The sequence below is a fragment of the Penaeus chinensis genome, chromosome 11 (assembly GCF_019202785.1).
Source record: "Penaeus chinensis breed Huanghai No. 1 chromosome 11, ASM1920278v2, whole genome shotgun sequence".
In the NCBI taxonomy this organism is placed as follows: Eukaryota; Metazoa; Arthropoda; class Malacostraca; order Decapoda; family Penaeidae; genus Penaeus; species Penaeus chinensis.
This window is the reverse complement of record NC_061829.1, coordinates 30,265,168-30,277,667: the sequence shown is the minus strand read 5'-3', so window position 1 is coordinate 30,277,667 and position 12,500 is coordinate 30,265,168. Positions and strand designations below refer to the sequence as shown.

General features: G+C 35.7%; 1 protein-coding gene across 2 annotated transcripts in view; it reads left to right on the top strand.

The window, feature by feature from the left end:
- LOC125030341 (hepatocyte growth factor-regulated tyrosine kinase substrate-like) overlaps positions 1–6,732 on the top strand; it is a 33,301-nt gene extending 26,569 nt beyond the window's left edge. For both annotated transcript variants that reach the window (XM_047620327.1, XM_047620326.1), the window contains 6 exons: positions 3,005–3,185; positions 3,445–3,652; positions 4,545–4,668; positions 4,985–5,246; positions 5,360–5,600; positions 6,134–6,732. In XM_047620327.1, coding sequence (XP_047476283.1) covers positions 3,005–3,185; positions 3,445–3,652; positions 4,545–4,668; positions 4,985–5,246; positions 5,360–5,600; positions 6,134–6,381 — 1,264 coding nt within the window. In that variant the 3' untranslated portion in view covers positions 6,382–6,732. The remainder of the gene's footprint in view (positions 1–3,004; positions 3,186–3,444; positions 3,653–4,544; positions 4,669–4,984; positions 5,247–5,359; positions 5,601–6,133) is intronic.
- Positions 6,733–12,500: the final 5,768 nt, after the last annotated feature.

The window sequence follows — 12,500 nt, the reverse complement described above, 5'->3', positions numbered from 1 at the left end:
TTGAATGTATAAGGAATATTTCTTGGCAAAGTTTCTTGCTAGTTTTACAAGGTAGTAGTTAAATCTTTTTGCTATATTAAAAAAATGATATGTTTCCGTCCCATTTTCAATTATAGTTATAAAGTTTGCCATTTATGCTTACTCTTATTTTGAGTGTCTTTTAGTTTGTCATGATAATATTTAGCATGAGCTCATCTAATTACCAGTGCATGACACTTGGGGAGAAAGGGATAGAGGGAGTGACGTTCAACCTCCCATGGAGAATTTCACTATTGCATGTGAATGAGTTTACACTTATTCATTATATATCACAAGATCTGTGGTGATAAGATAGGATTTCTTATACCCTGTCATTCAGTAAACTTTTTAAAAAGTATTTCATTCACATTATCATAACTGTAGAGAATAGAAAGGAAAATGGGGAAAAGGAGGGAATTTTTAAAGGATTTGACAAATACTACCTCATAAAGTGGTTTAGGCATTTTCTTGCCACCTAGACTTCTAGAATGATGGTTGATACTTGAGGTCATAGCAACTTTTGACTCCTAGCAGTCCTATGAACTACATTAGTGGTGAATACATGTAAACTATATTTTTCATACTTGTCAATTGCAATGTGGTGTCTAGATGTGTTTGAGGAATCTTTTGTTTTTGTTTATCTCTCTTGCTTCCTTCCTTCCTTATCTTTTATGTCATTGTTTATATTGATATTTTATTTTATTTGTTTATTTGTGTTTTCTCTCTTGCCTGTCCTTCTTCTGAATTTTTGTTTCCCTAGTTCCCCATTTATTCCTCTCCTTTTTGGGGACTGCATTTGAACACAAAAAGATAATGGTTTTAGATTTTCTCTCTCTCTCTCTCTCTCTCTCTCTCTCTCTCTCTCTCTCTCTCTCTCTCTCTCTCTCTCTCTCTCTCTCTCTCTCTCTCTCTCTCTCTCTCTCTCTCTCTCTCTCTCCCTCCCTCCCTCCCTCTCCCCCTCCCCCCCCTCTTCCCATGTTAAAGAGTATATAATTGTGCTGGTTGCATATCCTTTAACCCTGCTCCTCCATGAGGTGGGCCAGAAGCCCCCCCAAAAGTTGAAGAACTTTTATTTTTTATTCAACGGGCCCAGGTGCCATTCACAGTTTGCATTTTTCTCTGATTTACCTAAAAAATATTCTAAAGCAATATCAGCTGTTATGTGAAGGGTGTGTAAAACCCTGATTTTTTAAATACAAAATGGGGGGGCTTTGCAATTGTGAACTATATTTTACCATTTTATTCAGGTTTACATAAGCTCCATTTTTGTTTTCCCAAAATTAGAAAATCAGCCTTTTACATGCCATGTGCATTCCGATGTACGCAGTTGACCAATCACAAGGCACACAAAAATTATGAACGCTGGATGGTACAAAAGCTTATGTAAACAAAGAACTCAGAACAGGCTGTTCGAGATTTGGACCAAAGTTTGGTATTTCACTTTTTTTAAGAGATTATAAGGGATAAGGTAACTCTCTTTTCGTTTCTTTTCTTTTCATTTTTTGTGATATGATGGTAGATATTCCTGTCTGGAATGTTTAGTAAATGCATTAAATTGTAAAGGAAACAAATCTAAGCCAGGAAATACAAATTTTCATTTTATTTAATTTGTTTAGTTAATTTTATTTTTTTTGGGGGGAGGGGGGGTACAATTAGGAAGAAATGGTGTACTGTGGATGGCCATATCAGTACAAAATTATTACAGTGATATAATCCTGGCATGAATAGAACATATTGGTCAGATTTTGAAATATAGAAACTTTCATGTAAAGTATATGGATGGTGAGAGTTACTATAACTATTGAATTTTTCCCACAATCCAAATGGGGGGGGGGTAATTTTTGAGGAGGTTTATATGGTTGTAAAGACATACGGTTAACCATTTGAATCATCCTTATTTAATAGCTTTAAATCCAATTTTAAGTAAAGGAAAAATTATTAATTTAAGCCATTAGGTCTTCTTTCTTTCTTTCTTTCAGTCTTGCTTTTGTTTTTTTTTCTTTTCTTCTCTTTTTTTATGATGATGATGATTTGAAAAACCATCCCATGGATAACTAGCATATAGTTGATGTTCTGTCATTTGAAGGCATTATCTTTGCAAATATTTGAATATTTGAATATAAAGCATCAGACTCCTGGATGTATTTGCTTATCTATGTATTTATGGCATCTATGACCAAAGGTAACATCCATAGGTTACATTTTTTGCTGGAAACACTTTACGAAGACCATACATACATCTTGTTTATTTTTCTGAAATTAAAAAACCCATCTCTTACATGCCTTCGTATTGAAGTGGAACAGTGGAAATGACCAATTTCAAATCAAAACTAATTTTATGATGTTGGATGGTATTGACCATTAGAGTGAAGCCAAACTGAAATATTATTATTATTTATACTTTAATATTTTAACACTAGTACTTAACTCGTTGCCACCGAGTGGCATATACGTATATGCCATGGCAGGCATGGACTATATTCCGGGTAGCATCAAATCAAGATGACATGGTCCTGTTTTCTGGGGCCATGTATTGTCATGCTGCCATGCTATGGTGACAACACGACCCACTGGCAGTGGGGCCTGGGCCACTATGAATACAACCTGGGAGAGAGGGCTTTCATATTGGGAACCCCCCAATGGCATTGAGTTAATAATCTGTATTCATACAGACCCCTTTATGAGTTACCAGCATATGATGATGGAAAACATATTTTATGTGTAAATGTAAACAAAACTTTAAAAATATTTCATTATAAATCATTGGGATTTGCTTGTTTTCTGAGATTCTTAGGACATTCTCAAATTCATACATATGGTTCTAATTACTAGCATATATAGTTTACATGCTGGTGCTTATGCACTTGCTCCTCGCAAGAAATAACCCAAGTTGATCTCTAACAATTGTTTGGTAGTTCCCTCATTCATGTACGTGTACCATAAGCTCGCTAACTCAAAATTACCCTCTATACTTAAACATTTGCAGATACTTGGACCGTTCCTACTGGGAACAGCAGTCGCAACAAAAGCAAACTTTTCAACAAAAGCAGGACCAAGGAGTGAGTGATTTGGGTAGCACTCTGTCACCCACTCAACCATCAGCACCCATTAATGCCACCAAGTCCTCACTCTCTCCAACCAAATTCTCTCAAATTAAGATGACAGAAGTAAGTTGCCTGGTCTGCATTTTATTATTTCCATTACAGTTATTCTTTGTTAGATAGCTTCTCAGTATTCTACTTTTACATGTCACTACAGTCAGCATAAAGATGCAAGATTATTTAGTTTTTGTATGTCAAGGATTAATGAACTATTTTGAGATAGTGGAAAGTACTAATTGTACTGTTAAGAAAGGTCATGTGTGAACATAATCAAAATGATGTGTATACTTCTGATAGGCTAGTCTGAGTAGATGGTTATTTGCAGAATTACCAGAATGGAGAGACAGAGGAAGTGGATGAGTTTGTGACAACTCTCCGTACGCAGTTAGAAATATTTGTGAATCGCATGAAGAGCAATCAGTGTCGAGGACGTCCCATTGCTAATGATTCATCTGTTCAAACTCTGTTCATGAACATCACAGCAATGCATGCTCAACTCTTGAAATACATTCATCAGCAAGATGACAAGAGAGGTGAGTAGTAATTTTGTTGGGAAGCTCATTTCAGTGTGATGGACTATAACATATGGAGTGTTTTATTGCTATTGCCAGGGTTACTAATTCTTACACAACTAACAGTAAGCTCCCATGACTCTCCTTAACCCATTGAATCCGGATGCTTCACTGCTGTCACAGGGCCAAAAATATGTGCATTAGGCTTATGTGAACAGATAGTCTGCCAGGTGTGCAGCTGGTAGACTGGGTGAAGGCGAACACTTGTGTGGTGACAAGGACACCATGCATTTTCTCTTTTTCTGCATTAGATTTCTGGAATCTATATTTATCACTTGGTTTGCCTTATCCAAATGGTAATAGATTGTTTTCATTTCACAGACTCCATATCATCTCTCTAAATTGTCCATACAATGATAATAACAATAAGTAACATTTTAAAATTTTTTTTTTATGATATTCAATTTTCTGTAGTATAACCTGCTCTGCCTGTCATGGTAGGCAGAAATAGGATCCTGAGTATGGAGGGAATATCCTTCCAGGAGCCGGCACTCTTCCAGTCATGGCTCATGGACATTACATTCCACACTCATTTATTGATGGAAATAATGAAAAAAATCCCCTTCATAAATGCCAAATGAAACTAATTACCCTCCAAGAGGTTTGTGCACTTGTGGCAAGTCCTTCTCATTACCCCAGCCTTTCGCCAAAATGCTCACGATGGCAAGTTCACATTACCTCTGGCTCATAGCCAAAGTTTCCCATGGTGGCATGTTCATGTCACCCGCCCCTCAAGCCAAATTTTTCCATGATGTGGTAGTCACGTCATCCAGATTGTAGGGGCTAAGGAATGTATATAATTTTATTCATTGCAGCATTAAGTATCTCATTAAACAACTCTGTGTTCTTTCAGTAAACTGTGAACGTCTTCAAGACAAAATTTCCCAGGTGAGGGACGCCCGAGCTGCCCTTGAAGCTCTGAGGGAAGAACATCGTGAACGGGTGAGACGAGAGAAGGAGGAACAAGAGCGTTTGAGGTGAGGCAGCAATGAGGGTTAGGAAGGAATAAGAAAATTTCTGTAGTTGTATATAGGATTTTTTTCTTTTCTTTTCCTATTATTGTAGTATGATGTATTGCTGTTTGTAAGGACAAAGCTTGATGTGAACTACTTTTAGCTCTAGAAAATATTTTTTTATTTTTTACAGTTTGTTTGAAAGTCACCATAATTTTTTTTTTTTTAGTTAGTGTTTTTGATTTTGGTTTAAGCCTCAGTTAATTTAATCTTGGAAGATGGTGATATTTAAGAGAGAAGAAATATTACTTGCTTCTTATATTATTCTTCATATCTTCAGGCAAGTTCAGATGATGCAGAAGCTAGAAATCATGAGGAAGAAGAAGCAGGAATATTTAGAGTATCAGCGGCAGCTTGCGCTTCATCGAATGGCAGAGAGTGAAAGGGAGATGTTCAACAAGGGTTCTGTGATGGGGCCACCCCCCACGGCCATGTACCCAATGGGTTACCCTGCATACCCTGGTGTGCCTGGGCCCATGCCGAGCCAGCCACCATTACCAGGGCACATGTATCAAGGTCAACCTGAGTCAGGACCTCCCCAGGTAAAGCCTTTGGGGGTTAGGTGTTTGTATATTGTGTTGGAAACATCAGTTAAGTTGTCAGTAATTTGATTAGATTATAATTTATTTGACCTGTTTGATTTTTAAAAATTCAGGGAGGTGTACCACAAGGTGGAATGCCTCAGACTGGAGTCCCACCAGGTGGTGTGCCACAAGGGGGTGCTCCACCAAACTCAATGTCATATCCTGGAGGACCAGGACAAGGCCAGTACCAGCACCCTCCTCCGGGTGGCCACCCAGGTCCAGTGATGGGAGGGGGTCAGGCTGGGCCTCCACCTGTGACTCAGCCAGGATACCAACAACCGCCACATGAATTTTCCCCGTATAACATGCAGGGTAAGTTAGTACATGGAGAAAAATATCTTGTGTGTTTGAATTGAAGGCAAAACAAAAGGTTAGAAATATATATGCTTCAAGCCTAAATTTTGTATTGAATTGTTCATATAAGTGGTCTTTATTTCTGTAAATAATGGAGGTTACCTACCATTTTAAGTAAACTGTCTTGTACAATACAGATAAAGTAAATATCCGAGTTGATGCCAGATACCTGATAACTTTATATAGAAGGGTGGATATTCATACCCTCCCTTCCTTTTTTTTTTTTTTTTATTCTGTGTACTTAAGATATTTGTTATTAGCCAGTTTATGTTTATAGATAGAATGCCTATGTGCTTATGTTTTATTTAATTATTATTATTGTTATTATTATTATTATTATTATTATTCCTTTTTTTATTCAATATAATGTTTGTGATGACCATAGTCTCATGAATATTTATTGATTTTTCTTTGGTGAACTATTTTTTCCCTGTCTTGAATAAAGTGATGTATCACTTTGTATTGAGTTATAATGATCATAAAAATTTCAGGAATGGCAAACAGTCTGCCAAATATTAGTGGTGGGATGCCAGGCTACCCACCCCAACAGCAACCTGGGCCGGGCATGGCTCCTCCGCAAATTGCCCCTCAGCATCCCATTGCTGGGCCAGGACAGCAGCCGCAGGGCGTGATGCCCATGCAAGGTGATATGAGTGGAGGAGCACCACAGATTCCTCCTCAAGCCCAGCCTCCCCCAGCAACACAGGAGCAGCAGGCTGAGCTCATCTCATTTGACTGAGAGAAGACTGAGTCTTTTGATGCTAGAAGAGATGATGATGAAACTGAGTCAGCTTTTTTCAGCTTCTTTTCTCTGAGGTCTTTGTCACACATTCTTATACACTTATAGACCATCAGTGGAAGAGATTTCCCTTTTTTAGGAAAGTAAATATACTTCATTTTGATGTTAGTAATTAAAAAGGAAACAAAGCAAATAAACTGGTCTTACTGAAATCATAAGTATTCTGTTAAATTCCTGAAATATTTGGCCAGGTGACCAGTTGCAATTATTTTTGGTTTTCATTCAGTTCTTTTCGTTTGTTTAATTTGGTGTAATTATTTTTATTTTTTATTAGTCATTCATGATTCTAATGCTATTAATTCTGTGAAATAATAACTGGGAAGTAAATATACTTCAGCTTGAAATTATTTACATGTACAGTGCTGCTAAAAACTCTTGTCCCTCCTAGTTGCACATTGTTTTGAAGTATGACAGAAAACTGCAAACTTTGCTCGACTAGTTAGTAGTTCAGGTGTAGTTGTCTACAAATGGAATTCACACTCTTGCTGTTACTGATTTGCACCTAAGATATCACCTTATTCATTATTGCTTAGTTATTTTCACAACTAATTGATATATAATTCTGAAAAAAAAGTATTTGTCTATCAGCAGTTGGCAACTCTTGATATTTATTAACTCTGTATGAGCATTTAATCAAATAATAATGCAGAATTTTTGTATTAAATTTCCCCCTTTTTTTACTATTTTCTCAAAGTAATATACTCTTGTAAAATCAAGCCAAGATCCTTTTCTCCTGTTAACCCATTCGCGACAAGCATGTCATGTATCCGTGCCATGCCCACTGTGAGTTTACTTGTTTAATTGTTTTTAGGTATAGATGTCTACACTTACTAAATCACCAATGAGCCAATAACAAGTACTGCCTTTCTCTCCCGTTTACCCTTGTCTTTAAATTACGAAAATATTTTACGTTCTCTTATTTTGCTATCAATATTGTTTATAACATTATAGTAATTATAATGTTTATAATATAAATAACACCATCAACATTGATAGTACTAGTAAAAAATACATTTTCCCGCCAAGTCAAGGAAAGGTGAAATCAGGTAAGGCAGAGCCATCTATGTGTAGAAACATTTCACAAAAAAATATAAAAAATGAGTGCAGCATTTTCCCCATTTTTTGTTAATTTTCCCTGGCGGCATTGGGTTACTGTTTTCTTGTGTTCTGTCTGTGAAATGTAAAGCCAAATAATTAGTATATTTTTAGCAAAGCTCTTGATATCAAAATTATCATAACTTTCAGCCAAGTGTTTTAGATACTCCATTACATCCCAGAAATAATGTAAATTACTGACCATAAATTCAGAAAGTTTTTTTACCGGCACTGTATTCATGATTTGAGTTCCTGTATGTATAGAGTAATGGTTTAAATCATTTGAATGAATAATTAATGTAAATGACATTTGCCAGTGATTTATCCTGTGTTAGTATTGAAATATAGAAATTTTATATATCCTGTGTATGTTATTGTTTTTATATTCTTTGCAAATATTACAGACTTATGTATAAGTTATGTTGATGTGGTATACCAGTATTAATACTCAAGGTATATACACAAGCAGTTTCAGTCAATGCAGGTAAAATATTTACAAAGCCTTATATAGCTTTTTGATAATCTGATTTTTCAGTTATCCTTTGGCAACCTTATATGTTAAGATAGAAATTTTTACTCATGCTCTAATATATGTGAGTTTCATCATCCTTGATATATATGTACCTACAGTGGATACTGTATGGTTACAGTGGATACTTTATGCTACAAGATTTCTTTGAAATAAAAGTCTGAAAAGATTTGTCCCAGTTTTTAGTTATTTAGTGATTTCCTCATTAACTTTTATTGTTAAAAAGGCTGTGCATCAAATTCAAAATTATAAATAAGTACACACCCCTTAACCTATTGTCACCAGGTACATGTACAGTCACTGCAAAGAGAATTTGGACCTATCCCATTATGATCCAGTGTGCCAGAAAGGAGATAAGTTGATGCCCTGGTTGATTCATCGCCAATTTACGAACATTTAGAGTTCAGCTTCTCTTACCTTGTATTTTTTATATGCTGATCAGACATGGAGGACAAAGGAGGAAAAGGTTCTCTTTTTAGACTGGAGGAAAGGAAAAGTATGTGTTAAGGAAGTATGTAAGCATACAGACAGGGCAAAGTCAACAACAATGTTGCTGATTACTGCATTGTGCAATTCACCACCCGATGTTCTCCCAACAAAATCTTATCCTGGATGCCCAACAAAGGCTTCCAAGGCTACTGATAAGCATCTTGATATATATATAATAATCCTCATCTGACAGCTCTCCGAAAAGGAATTCATCCAAGCTGCTGTACTCAAAACCACCTGCAGAAAGGCCTCCAGCTGCCCACCTGCTGTGCTGCATGCAAACCACTACCAACAGAGCATATGAAAAAAGTGCAAGTGGATTTTGCTAAGAAATATATCCACTGGACATCTGAATACTGGAGGAAGGTAATGTGGACAGATGAATCCACATTCAGATGTATTCAAGGTCATTCTACTAGAGTAAGGCAGCCATCATCAGTTAGCAGATTTAACCTGGCCTACACAGTTCACACTGTGATGCATGCTGAATCTGTCATGATATGGGGATGTTTCAGTGGTTTCAGAGGTCAGGGAGGTCTGTATTTCCCCCCCCCCCCAAAAAAAAAAAAAAAAGATAATAAAAAATAAATAAATTCTGATGACTACATTCAGGTTTTTGAAGACCATCTGCTCTCATATAATGTCTCAGCTGCACCATCTTCATGCATGATGGTGCCCAAGACACAAGGCCAAGAAAGTTACCAAATGGCTCACTGACCACAATATTGAAGTGTTAATGTGGCCTGGCAATAGTCCTGATCTCATCCCAATTGACAATGAATGGAATCTAATGAAAAAGAAGCTCCAGCTTTGCAGCACACTGTCCATCAGAGGCATGACAAGAAATCAAAATCTCGGGAACTGAGATGTGACTGCTGTACTTCAAAAAATTAGCGGATAGCATGCCTGAAAAACTCATTCATTCTGAAAGTAAAAGGGAATATGACTAAATACCAGTCACTGTACTCTAGCATATTTGTATTTCTTTAGCTTTACAATATTCATGCTTACACTATCAAATGTTCAGCAGGTCCCATTTCTTTTTGTGGTGACTGGACCGTCCACCGTATTTTTGGTTTGTGATTTTTTTTAATGATGGCTCCAGAAGCATTTGGTCACCAAGGAATCCCTGGTTTCTCCATTCTTGTATTTTGGGAACTTTTTTCTTTCAAATACTATTAATATTGTCATTGTAATTAGTAGTAGTATTTTGACATTATGATTATGTGAATATTATTACCAATAGTAATAGCAATAAAGATAAAATAAAGTTTTCCAAAAATCAAGGAAAAGGTTAAGCAGGTGAGATCAGGTAGGACTTCACAGTGTCTAAGCTCTTGAGAAGTCATCTAAGTGTAAACAAAATTTATGAAAACACTGGACAAGGCATGCTATACCAGCATAAGTGGATTAATAGTAGAAGAAATTAGTGTCATAACAGTACTGAAAACTCTCCTCAGATGCTGCAGTAATGAAAATTCCAACATAATATCATATACACTACAGAGGTGTCAGTTTGTGAAAGTAGAATCTGATGAACAGATGCTTCCATAATAAGGCATGGTGAATAATATTCAATAAATGTTACAAACAAAGAAGCATAACATGCATATCACACATGCTTATCTAAATGGATATATGTATTCTAGTTACCCAAGTGTTTTTATTCACATCTTGTCATTGTAAAGCATATTGCTTTAATAGATAACGATTACATGTATTTATCTGTCTGTATATATGAGCAGTATGCACACACAAAAGCACCAACACATATACAACAGAAACACAAACATACATACCATATATGCACATAGTTGCATCATAGTTTATAACTTGAGATTTCACAGCAAAAGGAAGTCTTGATAAAACTTCTGTTGAAGGTATTCCTAAAAGTTTCAGTGAAATAGGTTGACAAAAGATTTAATTTGTGATACTCCAGTAATATGGATTACAAAAACATTGTATGTGTAATAATGGAAACCATATACTTTTTCCTGGTAGTGAAAATTATTATGTTTATAACTGGAGTAAGCAGTAGTCTATGAGCAGGGACACTTTTCTGCTAACTGTTATATTGTTTTATTGTTTAAAGGTTTGCATAGCTAGTCAACAGTACTCAAGAAGCAATTTACAGTAAATGAGAAGCTTTGTACCATTATAAATGCAAATATATTCCCTTCTTTTAGGTCTATTTATTTACTGATAGTATTTTGAATTTATAACCTCAACCAAATTAAGTAGTGGTATATATATATTAATACTTTTGTCCCTGTTGTAAAGCTACAATAAAGCTACTTATGAATAAAATGTTCTTTTTCAATTTAGAGAGAGAGAGAGACAGACAAAGGATAAGAAAAGGAGAAAGAAAGAAAAAGGGAAAAAGAAGAATAAAGAGAAAGAAAAGGCAATTTTAAGCATACATGAAAAATATAAATCTCTGTAAGGTACTTTTTAAAATGAAGAATGTCTGTAATCATCTTGATGTCAGTTGTCAACATGGAGTTCAATCTTCCCCATCACTTCCATACTGATGCATTCAGTCAGAATATAGAGAAAGGATGATTTATTTTATTTTGTTTCTCTTATTTGTCATTTTGCCCAGGGAATTCTAGCAAATGATTCCCTTTCTTTGCTGATGAACATAGGCAAGAAGATACATAAAATGCATTAGAGAAAACAAAAAAAAATCAAATATCCCTTTTTTTCTTTGAACTGACATGCTTTGTTTGGACTGCTTCTGGTAAATATGCTTGTACTAAAATGTCACCTTAACAAATAATGCCTTTCCAAGTTAATGAGATAGCATGATTGCAGCCTTCACAGATATACATTGATTTTCTTCTGCCTTTTAAATGTACCAATCTACTTCCTATTTGGATTTCCGTAAATATATAAACTGGGTACCTTGGCACAGTGAAACGTCGGAGACATGTCATCTGCAACCTGTTTGTGTTTAGGGGAAATAAGTAACTGGAAATTGGACCATTGTTCTGTTATACAAACTAAACTTTACACTGAAACCATACTTATATTCTTTTCTAAATCTCTGCTAGCAACAACAGTCTGTAGGCCTTGTGCAAATACTACAGCCTATGAAATTATGCAAGTGGTACATTTCAGTATACAAAACCTACACCTATTTAACCTTCCTCAAGTGCAATGCTCTTGGATGGGTAGCTGCCAATTTTATTTTATTAATTGAAAAATTTCTGACCTGTCAACATCTAAGATTTCCAAAAGGGTCAATGGTCTAAACAAACAAATGTGCCAGACATCAAAGGTCACACAGCATTATGACAAAGTATTGTGACATAAAGTGTAAAATGAGTTAAGGATTAGGATAAGTGGACAGAAGAAAGGATGAAGAAGAGAAGGAAAAGGAAAGGAGGAGAAGAAAAGCATGCAAAATTAGTACAGGTGAGGGCTGAGGTTGAGGTCCAAGGCAGGGGTGAGCTTTACATTGGCCCTCAGTCTCTGCCTCCGAAGCACCCCACAGCAACAACAAAAATCTGTGTCACAGGTACCACCTTCATCCAATCAGTTCTAGAACACCTACTCTGTATTGAGCTTTCTTTAATTTCTAACTAGATCAGTTTTAGTTCATCAATAATCTCGAAGGGGTAGAAATATCGTAGTGTTTCCCTTATTCATGCTTTAGGGAATTCAGCCTTCAGTTCTTTTAAATCCCTCCTAAGCATTTTATTTAGGAATGTGCTAAATGAATATTTCTTTGCAGATCTTGCATGCAAAGGTCATTTCACTAATATCAAATTTCAACTCGTATTGTTTAGTGTAATCACTATTGTATATAGTGTACTGGGTTGGTGTATTTTCAGGTTTTCATATTTGGTTTACACATCAATTTATTATCATAAAAGATTTGTCATAAATATGTAATCCTTTTGTATTGTAATTGTATATTTATGTATCAAAAGTATTTATTTAT